General features: G+C 40.1%; 2 protein-coding genes across 3 annotated transcripts in view; one reads left to right on the top strand and one right to left on the bottom strand.

The window, feature by feature from the left end:
- The first annotated feature begins 3,574 nt into the window (after positions 1 to 3,574).
- The window catches only part of atf7ip2 (activating transcription factor 7 interacting protein 2), a 91,924-nt gene continuing 72,806 nt past the window's right edge, over positions 3,575 to 22,692 (top strand). Inside the window, exon 1 of the mRNA XM_047037992.1 lies at positions 3,575 to 3,781. The gene's annotated coding sequence lies outside the window, so the exon portion shown is untranslated. The remainder of the gene's footprint in view (positions 3,782 to 22,692) is intronic.
- Positions 12,533 to 18,440, bottom strand: LOC124479263 (serine protease 27-like). 2 transcript variants are annotated; one of them, XM_047037934.1, is made up of 10 exons: positions 18,356 to 18,440; positions 16,910 to 16,930; positions 16,395 to 16,560; positions 16,028 to 16,296; positions 15,371 to 15,516; positions 15,004 to 15,268; positions 14,366 to 14,534; positions 13,432 to 13,685; positions 13,206 to 13,297; positions 12,533 to 13,112 (listed from the first exon to the last, which is right to left on the bottom strand). In XM_047037934.1, exons 1-10 carry the CDS (start codon positions 18,408 to 18,410, stop codon positions 12,777 to 12,779), a joined length of 1,773 nt encoding a protein of 590 aa, XP_046893890.1. In that variant the 5' UTR covers positions 18,411 to 18,440; the 3' UTR covers positions 12,533 to 12,776. The 2 variants fall into 2 exon arrangements, with proteins under 2 accessions (XP_046893890.1, XP_046893892.1); XM_047037936.1 differs by lacking the exon at positions 12,533 to 13,112 and having other exon boundaries at positions 13,616 to 13,685.

Below are 22,692 nucleotides of genomic sequence, written 5' to 3' on the forward strand. Positions count from 1 at the left end.
GACTCGTTCTTTTTTATGAGCTAAAGATTGTGTAGATGCCAGACTATGGAGCGGGATGAAACAATAACAGGGTTCACCTTACGGCCTTTAAGTGTCCTTATTTTGTCAAAACAAGTGCTCTCAAAGTCTTAAAGGGATAGGAAAGTCCCATTAATTTCAAATGTACCATATTAACTCAAATCCAGTCCCTGATGTATTCTATCGTATGTTACTTCCCTGTTACCTCCCTGAACCATTACTCCTGATGCACATAGATTTGGATAGAAAGATGGAATAGGATGAAAACATTCTTTCATTTCATTCTCACAGGCTTGGCACATCAGATATTATGACAATATTTTGCAGAGGCTAAGAGTTATTGTCACGCACACCATTTATTGAGGTATTACAGGCAGGAAAAGTGGATTTGTCTTAAATTAAGGCTTATATTTGTCTTTCTTGAGTTTGATTAAGCCTGCAAGCTGATACATACAGACATAAGCAAACGTGATTCTACCTTATGTGCACCAATCTTTTTTCTCGGTTCTCCCTTTATAGTCAGGCCTGAAGAATGAATGCTATGTAGGTTGTGAGGGGAGTCCCACTCCAGTCCAGATGCAAAAATCATGAACAGACCATAAACATGGACACCTATTTCTGTTGTAAAATTGATAGTAACACCCCCATTAGCTCCATTCCAGAGTAAGGAACATGTGAACAATAAGTCATTGGGTTTTTCCAATACGGCCATCCGGGGTGCACACCTAGGGTCCTGGTTTTATGATAACGTGCTTCCTGAGGATCCATGGTTCCGGGGGGGGGGGGGGGGGGGGGGGGGTGAAAGAACAGTCCTCCAAGGGCATCCATCTTGGACAGAAATGTTCTGTGGGACATTGATTACAATCAGTAATTGCACCATTTCAGTTGCAGGCTTCGTTTTGACCTAGGACCACTTACAAAAAGTATTGGAATCTGAGATGTTGTTATGTCTCATGGCGGTAGACCCCAGAACAGACAGACACACACACACCTGCACACACACTCACACGCTTCTGCTCCTAACATCTCAGATCTCTATTTGGCAGCTTGGAATTACATCTGTTGTTATCACAGAGCACATTCTTGGCATGTTCCCCTCTCTTCCTTTCTGTCTCTTTCACAAATATCCACGATCATACAAGGCACACACACACACGCAAAAACTCAATCAGGCCATCTCTGCTCCCTGTCCAAAGCAAGTTAATGCAAACAGAGCAAAAATCAATAGAAATGCCAGGGGAGGAATCCCTGATTGGTCTTATGTAATCTAACACACTAACACTTTATATCTAACATTATCAAACTAGGAAGAGAAGAGAGAGACAGATTTCTCTCCTGATATTTCTCTCCAGATATTCTAATGACCTCTGTAAATGACAGTCGCTAGGACACATTTCTCAATACTTGGGTAACTTTTTCAAAACAGTCTGCACAACAGAAGTATATGTGGGCTAAACTGCAGATCATTTATCATTGCTTTGGCACAAAATGCATTCAATGACTACATCTTTCAAATTACAATCATTCTGTTCCCACTTCGACACAACAACCTCCAAATGTCCCTACAGGCCAATTTACACATGCTTACATACTGTTTTCAAAACTGTTAAACTTAAGTTCAAAACAATAGCATAATGCAAAACTGAATAGGACAGCAATTTGCTACATTGCTACCGTAATATTGTAATGAAATGTATTTAGTAAAATCTAAAAATTAAATGCTATAAAATGATCTCTATGGAAGGGTTGTGCTAGGTGACACAATGAATATTGGATGCCTGGACATATCAGCAAAAGACTGCCAGGGATGGATCAGGCATGCCAGAAGATTTTTTGTATTGCCCTAGATGACATGTGATGTGGATGAGAACCTGTGGCCAAATGCAGAAGACCGAGTACATTAGCATTCCTATTGTATATGTATCAGTGGATGGTGTGTATACAAATGTTTGAATTCTTACTTAATGCAACAACAAAAAAAGACATACAATATATTGAAGCATACTGGATCATGTCTGATTCATTCCAGTAACATATATTGCAGTGAATTCTAAACAGTAGAGAGGTATTCTTGTTTTACATAAGAAAACCTTGTAAATGCTACCTGTTGTTAATGTTTTTTAGGTCATTGTTTTGTGGGTGACAAAGTGTGTTTGTTGGCTGTCAACCTTTGCTAGTGTTATGGAAGAATGAGTTGATTTGAGACATGTATTAAGTGATTTGGTCGTTTTAGTGCATTTTGAATGTGAAATGAACTGCGGTGCCAAGCTGGAAGTTGGTTAGGAGAACTGTGTGAAGAGTTTTGAAAAAGTATTGAGAAATGTGTCCTAGCAACTGTAAAAAACTGTAACTGTGCGTGTGTTTAAGTGTGTGTGTTCAAAGTGTGATTGTGTGTGTATGTGTTTAAGGGTGAAAGTAGTCTTTAATGAGTGGGAAATATAAGGAAACGAGAGGAGAGCGTCCTGCCTGACCAACTTCTGCTGAATAATGAGGGGCATTCATTATGTATTACCTACACTGTCTCATTCCCTCTCATCTCCTCTCTTCTCCTCACCCCTCCCCGTCCTCTCTTCCCTCCTCCTCTCATGCTTCTCCTGACTCCACCAGTAGAACTGTACAACTTTCTGTTGACACGTCACTTTCAAACCAATACGTTTTTCTTAACCCATTTTGTCCACTCTGTCTCTCTCTCCCCATCTTCCTCTTTATCTCTTTTTTTTGCCTGCTTTTCCAATTACGCTATTCTTGTTGAAAGTGTGTAAGTAGTCTTTGGAGACCTCTTACGTAAGAGTGCAAATCCTATCTTCCCATGCCTTCTTCCACTTCAACACACACACACATACGCTCACACAAACACAGTTATTCTGTAGCTCACTAGATCAGACAGTCAGGTTAATAACTCCTTTAACAGCTTTTTCCCCTTTACTTCACATTTACATAAAACACTGCCTCACTTCCGTTTTACAATATCATGGTCTCTTCCTTCTCAGCGTGTGCATCACTATGACGATGGTGTCCATGTAGGTCTGGGTCAGTAGAGGTGGGTAGGCCAGAGTTTGGTTGAATCAAATTGACTAACAATTACTCTTTGAGTTATGGCTACAGTGTTGGTCATTGAATGTAGTTTAACCGGAATAAAGATATTTTGTTTATTAGGTTCTGTGTGATAGCTTCTGTATCTATTGTTATTTTTGGCAAGAGAGGTAAATATGTTACTTATTTTTGCCATATGTGGTAACATTCGTCAGTGGGCCTAGATGTGTACACATGTACATGTGTGTGAATATGTGTTGGGTGTGGGTGTGTGTGTGTGTGTCTGTGTGTGTGTGTCTGTGTGTGTGTCCAGCATGTAGCCCTTGTCTGGCCCCGAGATATGTTATGTTATCCATGTTATGGACACACTGTGGATTTAAAGTTGAACAAGTTTGTGACAAGTTTGAACATGAAATGGTGTAGAATGGAATGTCTTTGGTATCCCCACTCCATTCAAACACACACCCACCCACATAGACACAGAACACACACCACCTCTCTAACAGCCAGAGTCCCAAGTGTACTTTGACACCCCACTGAAACACTAAAGGAAACAACAGCCTGGAACATGGCTTTGCCTTCAACACACACTTCTTTCTACGTTCTCTAGTTTTTCTCTCCTTTTTCTTCCCCTTCTCGGAAACTCCCGGTTGAGATGAGAGATTAAATGAATAAAAAGAAGGATGTAGTGACTGAATTTTTAAAAGCTCTAAATTGAGGTTACAACCAGGTAAGTGAATTATTCAACTTTGCTCCACAGCAACACACACACATACCCACAGTAAGGCTCCTGTGATCTCAGGAGAGCTCAAACTAAGTGCTTTAAGACAAGGTTTTAACTTTAGTCTGAACTGTTCTCCATCGGTCAGACCACAAAATAGATAGAATAGCCTTAAGACACACTCAGGTTCAACTGTTGGATGGCATCTACATGTCCCTGTGTGTGTGTGTGTGGGGGGGGGGTGCATGTGAGTGAGTGTGTGTATTTAGTCCAATGCCCCCTTAGCTTTGTGTTTGCCAGTGTATGCGTGCAGTTTTGAGTTGATGAATGATTCAGAGCACTGTTCGGCCTGTTGCCCGGGGCATGACACATTGTCATGGTTAACACATACACACACTCCTGTTGGAGAGCAAAGGCACACACTGCGAAAATGCATAACACATCTTCACGACAAACATCAGGTTTGTGATGGAGCTGTCAACATGCTTCATGTAGAATGCCAGAATGGAACACCAGCTAGCCAGCGCATAGCATCCATACTGGGACAGTCATCATGAGGGCTTCAGCTATGGTGTCTGTGCTGTACTGGGCTGTACTGGGTTGTGCTGGGCTTAGCCATGTTAAACTATATTATGCTGTGTTTGGTGGTATTACGGCTGGCCTTGGCTGTGTTGGGTTGTGTTCGGCTGTGTTCAGCTGGACTGGGCTGGGCAGGGCTGCTCTCGGGGATATCAGCTATCTAACATCAGATGGAATTACAGAGAATGCATTCTATGTGTCAGGTCTCACAGTATATGGATTATAGATAGTGTTTGCAATGCAGTTTCTTTTGAAGCCTCTCTACATTTTTGTTTTGTTGGGTTTAATAAATGCATTCATTTTGGGTTTTTTTGCTGCAGAAATTCAGAACAAAAAATGAATGACCCATCTCAGAGTAGCTTTATAGAATGTACTGTTACTGTTTTGAAGTAGAAGACAGAAACATAATTGCTGCAGTAAAGGCTTCATTTGCAACAGGACTTTACTACAAGAAATATGCAATATAGCTGCCATTTACAGTATTACCCTAGCTCTGGCCCTTCTCTGAGCGCCACCACACATTCTAACTCCTCTCCCTTGCCCTTGTCCCACTCCTCTCCCTTGTCCTGGTACTTGTCTTCCTCTCCCTCGTGAAGGCATTACTGTATTCTTACTTTATTCGTGATGCTTTATAGTGTTCTTTTTCCACACTAGATCAGCCCAAAGAGGTCTTCTTTACTATATATACCATATGGTCATGCGATTGAAAGGACCTCAACACCTGAGTGTTTCCTAGATGGGAATCAGCTGTGATTTACAGTATTGGCATAACTTCAACCAGCTGCTTCTCAGTAGTGATGGAATGAATACAGGGGATATGTTTGTGTTTCAATTCACAATATGAACAGCGGTTCACTTTGACTTTAGCCAATAAGTTAGGTTTTGAACATGATGTTATCTGTTCTCACATACAATGTGAAAGCATTGTAAATTGGGCAGTAAAAATCGATTGTTTTGGTCTTGGTTGAGCTTGTGTGTTGACTAAATGTAACATTTTACTGTAACACAGTTAGCACAACATCCGTCTGTGTAGGCTGTAAAATTACAGTTTTTTACAATCACTTTGACACAAATTTCAGAACCTTGATGTCCTTTTACAAAACTCTAGATACAAAACTCAAAACAGTCAGTACTTGTAACACACACTGCCACATGTTCAAAGCATAGCATTGTATGTTTATATCTTTAAAGACACCTTGCGAATGCAGAATCATTAGTTCAAAAAATTAATTTATCATGAAATACCATAGGAACATTCACTTAGATCATCCACACAAAATATACCCACATTTTTACCATGTAATTGTTTGTACAATCATTAAATATTGTACTACAAAATGTGTGATACATGTTTCATAAGACACTACATCACCATAAATGGACTAAAAGAAAATACTACAGACAGTGGAATCATTGAGCAAAATCAGAAATGTATTGATGAAATACTATCAAATTACAGCAATTACTTTTTTTGTATCAAAGCAACATAATTAGCTACAAAGAAAAAACTATGCTACAGTATGTGAACATGTACTGCAGTGTTCCTCACCTGGCTCAAAAAACAAACAAACAAAGCTAAATAAAGGATTGATTACTCTCCTATATTTCCATCACCCCTGTCTTGTGGATTTTGCAATAGATGTTTTCATTTGACAAACATCTCTGAAAGAATCTCCAGGCATAGCAAATTCAGGCCTGACACTGGTCTGCCGTGATGTAATTGTATCCCTCATCCATGGCTTGGAGAAGAATAACTTGTTCATGAGGGTGCCTATCGTACACCTCCATGTGAAAAACAATTCCTCAATAGGGTTGAGGAGGGGAGAGTATGGGGTCAAGTACAAGGCTATAAATTGACAAAGCAATTACAGTACAAGGCCCGCATACCTACAGGTGCTGCTGGTTTTCAAATCTGAAAACATGTTGGTTTAGTCCAATTTGTTCATGTTTCATAGTAATTGGTGTCAATGGATCTCGTTATACAGAAATGTTCATGTTTAAACTTGGAATATTGTTTGTCAGTTTCTATAAAACTATGCAATGAGAGAAATGCAACAGTTATCATTTTGAGCAGTAGTATCAATTTAAGGTTAGATCATTATAATGTAAGGAAATTACAGACATTTCAGATGTTATTTGTGAATTTACATTTTGAAATGGTGATACTTTGATCTTTAGTTGTGTCATTTTGAACAGATAATTATAGTTCGATGAACAAATCGAACAAATCAAACGTTTTGTAAAATGTGCATTTTGATCATCAGTTGTGAGTTTTGTGTCTAGAGTTTTGAAAAAGGATATCACGGTTCTGAAATTTGTCAAATTGATTGTAAAAAACTGTAACTGTATATAGCCAACACAGACGGATGTTGTGCTAACTGTGTAAAGAGTTTAATAAACTTCTTAAAAGTATTGAAAATAATGGCCTCTGCGATTGTAAAATAAAGTATTTAATGATCAGAAATAACCACACATTGAGCCATGATGGAAGAACACTTTAACACAAGCCTACGTTTTATTTTTTACTATTCTTGCCATTTTATTGCACAGTTCTATAACTCAATGGCATTGCTTTACTTCCATCAGCCAGTTCGTTTGCATTTCTTAAATGTCAAACACTGCTGAGAATATCTCTCAAAGGCAACCAATTACCACCAATTAACAAACAACAATAGACACCAAAATGTCAACCCTCAACTCTCAAAGCTTGAGCACCCATTGAAAATACTAATCACCCGCATGTGCCAGAAGGCTACATTCATTTAAAATTAAAATTGTAGTTGGTGCTCAGTGGAGCGTCTGTCGTAGTGTGATTGGTTATGTCGCTGTCAGTCCCTGCTCCATTTTTTTTAAGGCGTCATTGACTTTATAGGGTATTTCACACTGTTCCTTGAGGTCTCCGAATATGTAACATTGGTTGGGCTGAAAATGGCCCGGGTGCTGTTATATGCCCCCTAATGTAACCCTGTATAACAGCCCTAGAATGAAACTAGAGGTTTTCTCCCTTTTATTAGAATCTGGTTTTATTTGCCATGTAGCTTTACACAATCACAGAATTTACTGTGGCCGGAAGGTGCAAACAATACAGTTTTTTCAATTGCTTAAGCACAATTTTGAAAACAGGGCTCACTTTGTCAAAACACAACAAACGATTCACACAACTAGGCACTCAAGTAACAAAACACCTCCAATCTTTTGCTAAATGAAACACTTCATTCAAAACTATACAATCATGTATAAAAAATCTATTTCTGTCACGGTATGCCACACACTTGGTTCATAAAATGGGATTCTGTTTGAACCAGTTACACACTGTTGTACAAAATCGAAAACACTTTTACACAAACTATTATTTTCTAATGATATTGTTACAGTAGAGTACGTAAAAGTACATGAATATGTTGACCAGACACAACACACAAGACTAGTACTGCACACTGCTGAAAATATTTACTGTATTTCTCCACATTGTCTATGTAAAGGTAGCATACATTTGTGGAGACAAATGAAAGTATTCAGCAAATACAAAATCATGGACTGCCGTGAATGTGTACAAAAAAGTACTGATGTAGTGCATATGGTAGGTTTAATTTTACTGTACTGTAGACAGTAGAGAATAGTAGTTTTCATTTGTGCTCTTGTCAAAATGTCCAAATGACCTCTTTCAGTGTTGCCCTATGGTTCACAACATGGTCAACCAATGTTCATGTTGTTTGAATTTCATTAAATACAGTAAATTTGGCCCTCTTCCTCCACGGCCTCTAGGTCTACCTCTGTAAACATATACAGATATTCAATCAAAGAGTAGAAAAGTACAGTAGTCTAACTAATCCTAAGAACCAACAATCTAAAAAATAAAACAATTTAAAATGTAAATTATAAAAATATTAATAAAACATATATAAAAATAAGAATATGAATGGGCAATATTGCGAATAAAGTGGCTTGTGCGTAGTGCAACAGGTGTCGGATGGACTAATAATAGATCACAGTTAAATGTCAGCGGGAGTCCTTGGCCCTGTTGAAGAGGCCAGTCCTGATATTCCTGAAGTCCACAACCATCTCCACTGTCTTAAGAGCATAGGGCCTCATTCTCGAACGCAGTTAAGAAGAATTTAAAAAGGATTTCTTCTGAATTGGATTTAGGAAAACATTTGGCATTCATGAAAGTTTTCTCATCTGGGATTTGTTCTGAACTTCAAAAGACTTTCCGAACTTGAAATAGCAGTCGTAAATCGGCCGGAGTTGTCTCAAATGCAATTCCTTAAAAAACCACAAGGGGAATCGTATTTAAGAAAACTCTCTGTGTTAGAAGTGTTCATGAATCTGTGAGAAATTGTTGGTGATTGCGTTCACATCAACTCTACAGACATCCTAGGATTAAAATAATTATAATAATTTACCTTGCTTAGTGTGCACACTGTTAGATCCAGTGGAGAACAATTCCACTGCTCATCTTACTGGTATGATGTTGTATGTGACAAATAAAACCTTTAACTTGCACTTGGACTTGAACATCATATAAATTCAACCAGGCCATCCAATTATCACTGATCACTCAACCTATTTACAGTTTTTTCAATCGCTATAGAGCTCCGGGAGTTGACGTCACGCAATCCCAGTATGCACCGGTCATCGCCATTTTGGCAGTAAAGTGGAGAGCCAAATGGAGTGCCAGTGTACATATGTAGTTATATACTTACATACATATTATACATAGTTTAATTTGCTGCCTATTTCAATGAACGTTGATTCAACATGGTAGATAGCTGCTGTGTGCCGGGATGCCTCTGAACCATGAACCATCGGGAAAAGATAAAGGGAGAGCAATTTAGGAAAAAACTGCCAAAATGGTAATAAAGTCACGTGGGGTCCGGAGCTCTATGACAGTTTTTTCCATACCTTTAACAAGTTTTCTAAACTCTTAACGCAACAACACACCTACGACACACAATTGGCAAAACAGTTAATTTCATGCTCAAAATCACACAGTGTTATCTAAACTCAAACACTCATTTTCATAACACAAAAATACACTAAACATGACACCATGTCTACCAAACACTAACACGTTCTCGTTCCACAGGAACATTTAGTCAATCATAGCAAAATGTCATAAAAAACACAAACATCAGATGGAATTACAGAAACTGCTTTCATTTATAAATATGTCTGGTCTCACAGTATATGGATGATAGATTTTGTTTGCAATGCAGTTTCTTTTGAAGCCTTTTGTTGTGTTGGGTTTAGTTATGTAGTGCATTCATTTTGTTTCTTTTGCTGCAGAAATTCAGAACAAAAAATGAATGACCCATCTCAGAGTAGCTTTATAGAATGTACGGTTATTGTATTGAAAAAAAGAAGACAGAAACATAATTGCTGCAGTAAAGTAAATGTATTTGCAACAGGACATTATTGCAAGATGTGCAATGTAGCTGCCATTTACATTACTGTATGTGAAAATACTAAGTAAATATACAAACAGAAAAAGCACCCCCCCCCAAAAAAAAGCTACTACGTGATCTAATCTGCCAGGTCTTCTGCATTTGGCCACATGTTCTCATCCACATCACACCTGATATCTTCTCTGGCTAGGCATCTTGGAAAAATATTTTGGCATGCCTTATCCACCCCTGGCAGTGTTCAGCTGTGATGTCTTGGAATGCCGCATCCATTGCATCCAGGAGGGACATTTGGTGATGTGAACGATGGTCAAAAACCTTCCAGAGAAAAACTCCTTAATGGGGTTGAGGAAAAGGAAGTAAGGGGCAAGGAAAAGGGACATCATCCTCGGATGGGCGTCAAACCAGGCTGTAACTGCCCGGGAATGGTGGAATGCCACATTGTCCCATGTGATGACATATGTTGGCAAGTGGTATCCCACTTGTCCCCTCTCTTACTCTGGCATCAGTCTTCGGTGCAGGTCTTCTAAAAACAGGAGAAGGCGGTCTGTGTTGTAGGGACCAATCTCACATTTATTCAGGAGTGCACCGTTGTTGGAGATGGCGGCGCACATGGTAATGTTGGCTCCTCTCTGGCCCGGCACGGTAACTGTGGCCCTTTTTCCAATTACGTTTCTTCCGTGCCAACGCCTTTTTGCCAAGTTGAAACCAGCCTCATCAACGTAGTCCAAAAGGGGTGGGTATGTTGACACCAACCGATAGAATGAAAGCATAGATGGTCCAAACGTTACAGATGCTAAAAACGGCCGTGTACAGACGTCAATTTATAAGTCTGTACGCTGCCTTTTTAACATCTCTACGCGAACATTAACTTAAACGTTTTGGCACATATGGCCTCCCAACGCAAAGTGCCACGAAGCGCCCAGAAGCAAGACTGTTCACACTAGAAGTACACTTGCCAAAAGCAAGCACACCCAACTAAGTAATATCTTTCTAACGTAATAGTGAGGTGAGAAGTGAAGATCAAAACTGATCCCAGCAATAGTATGCTGAACAGTTGTAAAGCAGTATTTCTTTACAGGTCTGACAACAGCAAGCCCGATTTAAAAGTAGGGTTGGGTATCCAGAACCGGTTCCATATTAGAACCCGTTCGAAATTTCCAAGAATTTTGTTCCCTAACTTTATGAATCATGCAATCTCTTGGTGGTATTTTTCCATATATAAAATTGCTCATTTGCAAGAGGTTTCTTCCGCACTATCATTGATACTCCGCTGGTTGAGCCTATCACGTGGATACAGGCTGACTGGTTGACTTTCCAGCTACTTTTAAAGCCCAAAATGTTTGTTCTAACCTAATGCCTCTCCATTGAATGACTGGCCGACAAAATGAAACGTGGGGGCCAAAAACCCAACCCTAGTAAAACGTCTACCAATAGTTAATTGATAGGTTATCTCAATGTTTGTTGATCCTAAGGCCGTAATCAAAGTACATATGGACACACCCCCCCCAATATTCATATCTGGTCAAAATGTCCCCCCCCCAATATATTGATATGAAAATATAAATGTGCTACGCTACGACAGGCAACCACGCATGCTGTCCGCAATTATCATTAAAAAAATATTCGTCCCCCCCAAAGTTGACTCCATGGCTACGGCCTTGGTTGATCCCTTAAGAATTTAATGTGCTCAAATTATCTGTAAAAAATTTAATGATAAGCAAATTAATTACATCAAAACTACTCATAGGTTAGTGAATAATGTTTTAATACAGATAAAATAATTGTATTTCATAATTAGTGTGTAGAAGTATTAATTGAATACAAAAATGATCTAATTATGATTATAACACAAATGATATTCTATACTTGGTTAACTATTACATTTCAGAAATACATTTCACACCATTCTGATTAAATTATTATATTTAGTCAGAATAGCTTGTTTTAATTTATTAAAATCATGTTAATTAAATTGGTTGAATCTCAACACAGAAACAAAATTGTAATAGTGATTTGAATCAGTGTAAATCGTTTTTATACCTGTATATATTCTTCATTTTGTGCTTACCATACATGCAAGGAAATATTTTTTTAACTTGCGTGTAAATTATCTATACTATATCTCCCACCAATAGCAAGTGATTACATTTGTTATTTCCTTTAAACGTTCATTCTGTAGTTTGTTGAGTAGGCTAAGTGTGTCCAATGAAATGCTAAAGAAAACTTTAGATTGATATAAACACAGTGCAATCCAGCCATTGACTTCATTAATTGCTATGGATTAAAGTGTCTGCTAAATTAATTTATGATAGAAACAGATTTTTTGAAACTGCAGGTGCAATATATAAGCCAAGAAATCTCATAAATGAATTTGACAGTAAAACCCTTTCATAGTAAAATAATAAATAATCTAAAAAAAAAATCAGAACACTGTAAATCCTTCTTAAAGACAACCACAACTCTCTTCGATTATGCAATACATATATGTGCAGTATGTCCCTGATAAGAAATAACTTGAGTATACCATTATCTTTTAGAGAGATTCAGTACACTTTAGTTGTGACTACAGATGAGGTAGACCCTCAAAAAGTCATGGTGAATGCAGTGCCTATTACTATGACACAGGTTGGTTTTAGTGCTGCTAGCCCTTCAAATCTGTGAAATACATTTTAGAAATTTGAAATAATACATAAGATTTTACTATGTACTGTCTGTGGGAAAAAAGAAAAATGACCAACTGAATCTGACAAAGCTTATTGAAATTTAACTGCATTGCTTGACTAGAATTTTTTTATTGTAAGAATATATTTGTCCTACTTTGTGGAATCCTATCATTGCTTACATACATCAGCCCTTTGGAATTTGTCCTGAGTATATTTTCTGTATCACTGACAAAATGTCCTTGAATGATTTAGGGCAAAATAGGTTGTAGACATTCATGACTGAAAGCAAACTACATAGACACATGTTATGGAAAGGGCATTCTTAACTTTTGTGGTAGTGTTCTAGTTCATCAAACCTTATTTGAGGAAAAAGAAGACACCAGTGAGGGACAAGAGAAGGAGAGAAGAGAAGGAGGCCTGAGCTGGGGAAGCTCCATTGACGGTGGTGGCAGCAACAGGGCTGCTGGTTGAGGCAGGGGACAGCAAACCTCCTACAGTGGCTCTAATGAAGGTCCCATAGCGGGATACTTTGGAGAAGACCATGGGGGAAGATCGCTGTGCCAAGTCTGATAGTGTTTTGTTGCTATTGCTGCTGCTGTTAGTACTGCTGTTAGAAATGCTTGTCAGAGTCAACACAGCAGCCTGAAACCATGCATTATTCTGCTTACACATTAGGGGACCCCCTTCATCACCCTGTAAAAAGAAAGGGAAGAGACATTATGGTTATCATACAGCTACAATACTGTAACTCTGTGTCAACCAAGGGCCAGTATGGAGGTACTCTACCTTTTGCAAAGTCACAGCTCCAGTGCAAATGCTGTCAGCTGTTGATGCATTACCACAATCCACCACAGAGGTTTGCAACTCTTGCAGGCTCACTTGGGAATGAAGGAAAGACAGATGAATGCACTGCATCTTATTTTCATACACTTATTAATTTAATACATTCCACACACTACTTAATTCAAACAACTGCTCCGTACACAAACACATGTATACATTTTTCACATACTTCCTTGCCCTGCACCCCAGCCAGCCACCCAGCATGTAGAGCCTAAGGTAACATTTGTGTTGCTGGTGTCCAGGCAAATAGGCTGGATGTAGTTCGAGAGTGTGGGTTTGGTTCCTAGTTGAAGAAGTGCTACATTGTTTCCCGTCAAGTTGCTCATAGTAATGTTGGTTACGTTCAGGGTCACCTCGAATGGATTGGTTCCATTTTGTTTCAGACTTCCCAAGACGACCATCCAACCAGAGGCCTTTGGCTGGCTGGGTAAAGTGCAGAAATGAAAGAAACAATAAATGTTGTCATTTTTTTCAATACAATACAACCTAATGGACACCTTTACGTGATTACGATTTATTTGTTGGTTTTTCTGAAGACTACATCTGGACACAAACAGTTGACTGATTCATTTTTTCAAAGTAATATACCACAGAAGAGAGAGGAAGGGTGTGGTTGACAAATATTACCACTTTATTTAAGTCAACTAACTAACCTAAGCCAAATTTGTGGTATCGTGGAATTTAACATTTACTTTTTTATTTTATACTAACCAGTATGTTCAATTGAGTACGGCATGCATGAACTGACCTTGCTAGTCTCATTGTTTGTCATTATTATGTAATTGACCATGGGCGGCGCTAGGGAGGGGCTAGCAGGTGCTTCAGCACCCCCAAGAAAGACCAAAGCACCCCGATAGCACCCCAAAAAATATTGCTTATTTATTAATAGTATTTATATATAATATATATATATATAATTGCGCAGCTCCCCCTGTCAATGATCTTGCACCCCCTCAGCACCTGCATTAAAAATTATCCGGCGCCGCCACTGTATTTGATACTAAAACAGTAAGTATTTAAGCACATATTTTAGTGGTGCTCTTTTTCTGCTAAATAGCTATTTATAGCTATGCCAGAACTGAAACATTATTTGAGTATTTTACCTGGAGAAACAGCCAGCATCACTCATGACAAAGTTTTCTGCCACTAGTGTTCCTCCACAGACATGTGTTCCATTTAGGTGTATGCTGGCCATCCATGGCCATGTGCCAGCTGATGCCACAGAACCTCCACCAATACGGGAATTCAAAGAGGCACTGCCACAAACCGCAGCTACACAGGGATCAATGGAAAAAAGGGGACACTAAGATTAAATACCTTTATAGTCCTTTGAACTATTCAATAATTATTAATTTGATATATATGCTACAGTCATCATAAATAAAATATAAAATATTAATTCCCTTATTAGAATTGTCACTTTGTGAACACTTGCCTGGACTTGCGTGCATTTCTAAGGTAGGATCTACACACTGAGATTAACTCACTATAATCAACTATCAGCATATTTTTTACCAATGAAGGAATTTCACGTCAACTCTGTTCTATTTTCCTCCCAGTCCATGTACAAATTAATGATTAATGTCCCTTCTGCTCCTGAAGTAAAGAGGTTTGAAGCCATATGTGAACATTTGCATGTTGATGCACCAAAATCATTTACCTGTAGAGAACCTTTAAGCTACTCATTTCACAATTCATTAGAGACAAATGCATGAAAGTCTCCTATTACTGTAACACTCACGTTTAGGTGTAGGAGATACAGTGGTCGGGACAGGTGGTAAGCCAGTGCAGGTGATACTTAGGTCAGAGTCAGTTCCACTAGAGTTGAAAGTAACAAATCCTGGCTGGCTGCTGGTGATTATGCTGTTGATCCACGTCTGGTACTTGGATACTCTGGCATAGACTCCTGGGAAATTGGCCAGAGCACAGCCTTTGCCAAAACTCACCACTCCAGACTGGATCCAGCGACCACCCTGTTTGCTGACCATGGGACCCCCTGAGTCACCCTGGAAAAGGTTTTACAATGTCAGGGATTATCACTTTATGCAATATAAAATTGTAGGTTTATTATGATCAATCATCAAGAGTTACATTAAGTAACACATTACCTGACAGGAGTCCTTTCCTCCAGCTTTTAAACCAGCACACAACATGTTGTCTGTGATAGAGCCGACTCCATAGTTACAGTTGCACTGTCTGTTCCCCACTATTGGCACATCTACTTCCTGGAGATTCCTAGGCGAGGGGAGGTTCACTGGGGAAACAGACAAATCAACCAATGAAAAGTACTGAATTATTTTGGGGGGATTACATTTAATTTCAGTGTTACCACCACAAAGTGATTATATCACACACATATTTTAAGGTAATTAAAAACCCAAAGTTAATACAATGTTGATAGGGGTGGGATTGATAGAGGAATTGATATTTCATTTAATCAGTATTAAATGTATAGGAAACTTTAAGATTCATAATTCTAAATTCAAATTGTAGTTCCTTTCCCTGTATATCAGTAAAACTAATGTTTTAGTCTTCCTAGAATTGTACACTAAACTATATGCCTACAAAAATATTAACTTCATTTATATGTTGGACTTTTACAAAATCTGTCAAACTCATGTGACTCTCATAGTAATACTGTAATAAATGTACAATTCCAGTAGATGGAGACTTAATCAAGGTATCGATTATCTTTATTTGGATGGCTTTAATCTAGGTCTGTAATACACTTGTCTAGTACTTTAAGATACCTCATGAGTGCTCACCTCCTGAATTAATAGTCCCCCAACCAGTGACCCAGCTGACAATGCCTGCATTGTAGGTGCTGCCAGGTGCTGCTAAGCAGACAGGCTGGATATAGTTGGTAAAAGTCACAGGAGAGGACAGCTTCAGCAGACACATATCATTGTCGCTGGTACTCTTATCATAGTTGGGATTGCAGATGATCTGTGCTACTGAGCTGGACACCTGGTTAGGATTGGTTTGATCCAGGCTCTTAGCTCCCAAGATGACCTGCAGATTTGATGTGCTGGTGCTGGGGGGTGGGGGGAGTTGTTAAGTATATCACAAATAAGTGTATGAAATGTTTTGGTTAAACACAAAATTGTACTGTAGATTTGTATGAATACTTACCTGGGGAAACAGTGAGCAGCAGTCAGAACATACTGGTTGTTGATGAGAGATCCTCCACAGAAATGGAAGCCTGATAGTTGTTGTAGACTCGCCTGCCAGGGCCAGCCTCCTACTGGGGCGTCTTGACCACCTACAATCTTGGAGTTGAGTGGAGCCTGGCCACACACTGACAGCAAAAGGGTGTTGTGTTATTATCCTTATGTAGCCAAAGTCTTATATTTTCAGGAGAATACACATGGTTTACTTAAAAGGAAGCACAGCAAAATTGTTTTTTTGCAAGTGGACAGTATGCATCTTCCTTTGCTGTCATTTATAAAGTATGTCAGCCTTGAAGCCTTGCTTTTAAGACCCTCACCCTACATTCTAGGGCTCAGCCAATGCATAGTCAACATACACCAGTTCTATTGAAATGACCTTTATGTAGACCTTGATCTATTGTTCATCCATTGTCCATCAAGCATTGTGAATATAATTAAGACCGTAGAAATGAAAAGATTGATTGAAAAGAGACTTACCATTCAACTGAGAGTAACACCCTGAAAAAGGCATAACACTAGGTATTTAGTTTAGATTTATCTCCACATGAATGTCAAAAATGCTCCTGCTAGTTTAGGAACATACAGTTGTAACAGTTGGCGAAACCTTTGAGATCTTTCTCTATGCCCTTCCTTTACACTCTCTGCCTATCACCAAATTACATTTTATGTGCAATCCCACTGCAAAATCTGATCAGATCTTATTTCTGAGTAAGCCTATAATGAGGCTGGAATGTTGTAACACTGCTCTCCATTGCCAAGGAAAATTCTGTTTTCTTAATGCGCTAAACAACATGTAGTCTTCGAAGTGGCTGATGAGTGCTTATACCTCACATGCAAATCAGCGATCTATGCCAAATATACAGCTCTGGAAAAAGCTGGAGACCACTGTACCTTTGTCTCTCATTTTTTTTTAAGTTGAGAAGGACCATTTTTTGTGAGGAACTGAAGGGCAAAATGTAAGGGGCCACTGCATATTTTACCCTTCTGTTCCTTACATCAACAAAAAAAGATTCAAGCATCCAGGAATACAAAACAGACATGTATTTAACTTTTAATGTTTTTTTCACAGTCTAGTATTTCGTTCTATGTCCTGTGTTCTGGCTGTCATTTGGTTGTATTGATTTCACCTGTTAATCGTTAGCTTGCTTATTTAAGTCAGGCCCTTTGTTTGTTTCATTGTGAGGTATTGTTTAATTGTGAGGTATTGTTTGTGTTAGCGACGTACTGAGCCTACAGATATTTGAATATTTAGATGTTAACAGACCTTTGCCCTGTATCTTTGACATCGAATATTGCCTAGCCCTTTGGATTCATTTTTGCCTTGTGGATTACGGAGCTGTTTCTGTCTGACTATGATTCTTGCCTTGTCCTTTTGGAAAATAAAACATCACTGTGTACTCTGCGTGTAGAGGATCTACCTGGGATTGTAACACTCATCAAGCACATTGTGGAACAATTCAAAGTATTTGTTTAAAATGTGTCTAAATGGCCTACATATACCATTGTAAAACTTTCATTATAAAATATTTAGTTATATCACTTCAATGTCAGTCTCTTTGTCACATGCACCGAATAACATGCGTTATTCTGAACAATGAAATTATTGTGACATGGCACACAACATCTACGTAGTTAAGAATATAAAAAATCAAAAATAACATAAAAATATAAAACCTGCCTTCAGGTCACAATGACCCGAAGGTTCACAACGACCCATCGTTGTGCTGCAACAACTTTACCCAATACAAAAACAAATAAAAAGCACTTTCTTTTAACTTTCGCACTGTGGGGGGTGTAAGACAGCCCGACGGTTAAAAGAAAATGCTTCACTTTATTTTTGTATGAGGTAAAGTTGTCACAACACATGGGTTAACACAAGGGTTGAGTACTTTAGTACTGCATTAGAATAAAAGGTAAACTTACCTTTTGCCAGGAAGGCAACCAACAGAGTCAAGCAGAGTGCTTTGCAGACTGCCATGTTCCAGTTTGTAAAAAATTGTTAAAGATGTGCTGTCCTTTTAAACAAAACGTTGCCACTCCTCCTTCTATACACGCACCTCGTCCTCTAACAATTTGCGTGCTCACCTGTCAGAGAAACTTGAAATACATGTTTCCTCTCCAAATTTAAATAAAACTCGAAACTCTCTCGAACCATAACCTTGGTTGATCTTGTGGTGATATGCAGGGGCGCCGCCAGGAAATTTGGGGCCCAAAAAAAAAAAAAAGAGAGAAGTTCATAATTTCTATTAATTTTTCATTTTTTGAATTGTCCTAACTGTTCCCCCCTATAAGGCGCCCCTGGTGATATGTCTTACACTATGGGAGAAATTTACAAATTTCCCACGATGTATTGAACTCATGTCCATGTTAATTCATCCCAATCTTTTATACTGTAATCATGTAACACCTTCACTGCTTGTAGAGCACATCTCTTAAACTGTATTGCATGTGTTTTCCCCTGAATCTGAGGCCTGTTCCATAAAGCGAGTTTAACGAATAAGCCAGACTTATGTCAGTTAGTCAGACTCATTACTAGTTCATTTGGTTCCATAAAGCTAGTTCAACGTAGTTTGACAGTTTCGTATAACTTATGCTTCGAAACTAGCCTGGTCCGGGTCAGGCTAAAAGTCAGGCTTAGACCGTGTTCTTGCTTAACCACACGTTCCTGTAACACTGACCCAATGGGAAAATGATGATTTACCACGGACATTCTCATTTTCTAATTCTCATCAGTTCAATATGTAGGCTACATTTATAGAAAATCAACTTAAATTGCCTACATAAGCTACAATATTTAGCCTAATGCATTGAACAATGATAAACAATGTTTTGATACACAATATAGCCACGTTAAACGTATGGCTATATGAAAGTTTGTGATTTCAAATGTTTAGGCATCAGGCATAAGCCTATCTCAATGTAAATTATCCGAGTATTATTATCATAGCAATAGAATTGGTAACAGTAGCCTGTAGTAGTTCCCGTTGGGTCAGTGTTACAGGAATGTCTGGTTAAGCAAGAACACGGTCTAAGCCTGACAATTAGCCTAACCCTGACTAGGCTAACTTCAAAGCATAAGTTACCATAGTAACCAAGTTCGAACTACGTTGGAACGTATGGAACCAAATGAACTAGAAATGAGTCAGACTTACATAAGTCTGGCTTATTTGGTAAACTCGCTTTATGGAACAGGCCTTGGTTAGGTTTATCACTTGGTTATGGTTTAATTATGAATTTCCTGTGGCCAAATACCTAGTGTCTGATATGTTTTCAACTCTGTATTACAGTAACATCTGTGTTGCCACATATGCTATCTTTATCTGTCTCTTTCAACAGAGGAGATATGGACATATGGACTTTGAAAACAACATTACTGCCTCATTATTCTTGTCTGGTGTTACTTATCTCCCCTCTCACAACTGACAACAAGTGTAGAAATATTATAACATGACTAATGCCCCACTGTTGGTGGAGACACACCTTTTTCCACAACGCATACTCCTGCACCCACTCAACTTTCTCATCTGGTACTATTTTCATGGAGACAAATACATAACGAATGAGACCTTAATCAATTGACATTGCAGTGACATGCATTTCTCTTGTGAGGCTGAAATACCTTACATATAAGTGCTGTTTCAGGCACCTCCATTCCTACAATTATTTATAGTAATTGATTGGCCAATATTTCAGATGCAGTGTGCTTTGGAGGCAAAATATGATTTGATGACTGAAAATACAAAATGTAGAATCTGTGTCTGACTGAAAACAAAGAAAACACGTCACAATGGGACAAGTGGCTTTGTACTATAAATAAGCATAGTAGTCATCACACCATCTCAGTGTCAAAGCTTTTCAGAAAGCTTCACTCATACAAGGATTAAAAATACAGAAACACCTAGTGTAGCAGCATTCCAGTGTGGTAGGTGCGTCCGCAGACCTTTACCCTAGTGTTACATAGCCTTGGGTCGGTAAGCTGAAGAATATGGAGTTTGATTAGTTTCATAATTCACAAACAAATGTAAGGCAATTCACAAATGTATTTTGTGATTCACAAATAAAAAATAATCGGTTAATTAACAAGCTATATTTCACTTGCATTTGGTTGGCAGCTACCAGAGGATCGTTGTTACCAGGGTTGTTGTTGTCCACGTAATGTTGTAATACACGTTATAGCAGCGGTCTACAACCTTTTTTGCGCCACGGACTGGTTTCTGTAAGCCTAAGACATATTTTCACGGACCGGCAGGGGCGGACTGGGAGGAAAGAAAGGCCTTGGACTTTGATCCAAACTGGCCCACCAGAACCGGCCCCTGTAAAGGCCTACGCCACCACAGCTGCCCTGCTAATGCATGCACATTCTGGGTTTGATGTGATCCTAGTTAGCGACTTTCACACCAATGCGAGCTCGCAGAGCAAATTTGCTGATTTGAGCGAAAAATCGTTTTTTTGGAGCTTTATGTCAAATAAACATAGCCGTTTTTCAATTGGCCACCAGCAACGGGTCCAGAACATCCACCGCAGCCTCCCAGGACCTCTCCTCTGGGCCATAGCCCTCCCGATCCACCAAGTACTGCAGACGCCCCCCTCTCCTGCGTGAGTCGATCAACTCCCTGACGATGTATGCCGGGGACCCCTCCACCACGATAGCAGGCGGAGTGTTGTCCGATCCGGAGGGATCAGACACCTGGAGCGGACCTTGAACCATGGGCCTAAGGAGAGAGACATGGAAAGAGGGTGAGATGATGCGATACTGCGCCGGCAATTGGAGTCTGTACGTCACCTTGTTCATCCTCTTCAGGATCTGGAACGGTCCGATGAACCGGGGGCTCTCCATGAATGCTCTCCATACCTGAGAGGTGAAATGTGGTCCTTGGTCTGTGACTGTCCTCTGGTAATCCGTAATGTCGGAACACATGCTTGAACAGCGCCTCCGCTGTCTGGAAAGCAGTGGGGATGCAAGGTAGGGGCACAAGACAACAAGCCTAAGAAAACCGATCCACTATAACCAAGATGGTAGTATTACCTTTGGATATGGGGACGTCCGTACAGAGAGGTGAGACCAGGGACGTTGCGGCACAGGCAGTGGTTCGAGAGTCCCTGTGGGTAGATGGCGTGGTACCTTGGCCTGCGCACACACAGAACATGACGAAACACACTCCTCGACCTCCCGATGGAGGTACGGCCACCAATAGCGAGAGGGACAAGAGCTGTTGCGTCCGGGTGACCCCCAGATGGCCCGTAGCGGGAGCGGAATGGGCCCAATTAAGTCCCAGTAACCAAGTCCAGTAACTCCCTGTTTTCAACATTGTAATTGCATTCCGCCTAGTTAAGCTTACGAGAAAAAAAAGCACATGGATGTAACTTCTATGGGTTACCTTGTCGTTGGGAAAGGATGGCACCTACCCCCACCTCAGACGCGTTCACCTCCACCATGAACGGCAACGTGGGATCAGGGTGCTTCAACAGGGGTGCGGAGGTGAACCGTTCCTTGAGGACCTGCCTGAGCCGACCAAATCAGGTGTCGAGGAGCCCCCCTTCAGTAAGGCCATCAAGGGTGCTGCAACGGTGCTAAAGTTCCTGATGAACCGCCTGTAAAAATGTGCAAACCCCGCTGCAACTCCTTTATTGTTGTGGGAGTGGGCCACCCCAGTACAGCTTGCACCTTGCCCTCCTCCATCTGCGCGCTGTCGGGGCTCAACACTTACCCGAGGAAAGTCACTGAATCCTGGTAGAAAACACATTTCTCGGCCTGTACAAAAAGACGGTGGGTCAACAACCGAGATAACACCGCCCGAACGTGACCAACGTGTTCCTCAAAGCTGGCAGAGTAGACCAGGATGTCATCGATGTAAACCACAACGAACCGATGGAGCATGTCACGCAGAACCTCATTCACGAAGACTGATGGGGCATTGGCCGACCCAAACGGCATGACGAGATACTCGTAGTGACCAGCAGTGGTGGAGAATGCAGTCTTCCATTCGTTGACCTCCCGGATCCGTATCAGGTTGTAGGCACTGCGTGGATCTAATTTTGTGTAGCACCGGGCTCCTCGTAGCTGTTCCAGGGCCGCCGGCACCAACGGTGGTTCAGTCCCCTGTAATCGATGAAGGGGCGTAATCCGCCATCCCTCTTCTCCACAAAGAAGAACCCCGCAGACGCGGGGGAGGTGGAAGGCCTAAAAAACGCCTGTCGTGTCGCCTCTCCAATGTATTCCTCCATGGCTGCAGTCTCGGGTAAGGAGAGAGGGTACACAT

The sequence above is a fragment of the Hypomesus transpacificus genome, chromosome 17, assembly GCF_021917145.1.
Source record: "Hypomesus transpacificus isolate Combined female chromosome 17, fHypTra1, whole genome shotgun sequence".
Taxonomy (NCBI): domain Eukaryota; kingdom Metazoa; phylum Chordata; class Actinopteri; order Osmeriformes; family Osmeridae; genus Hypomesus; species Hypomesus transpacificus.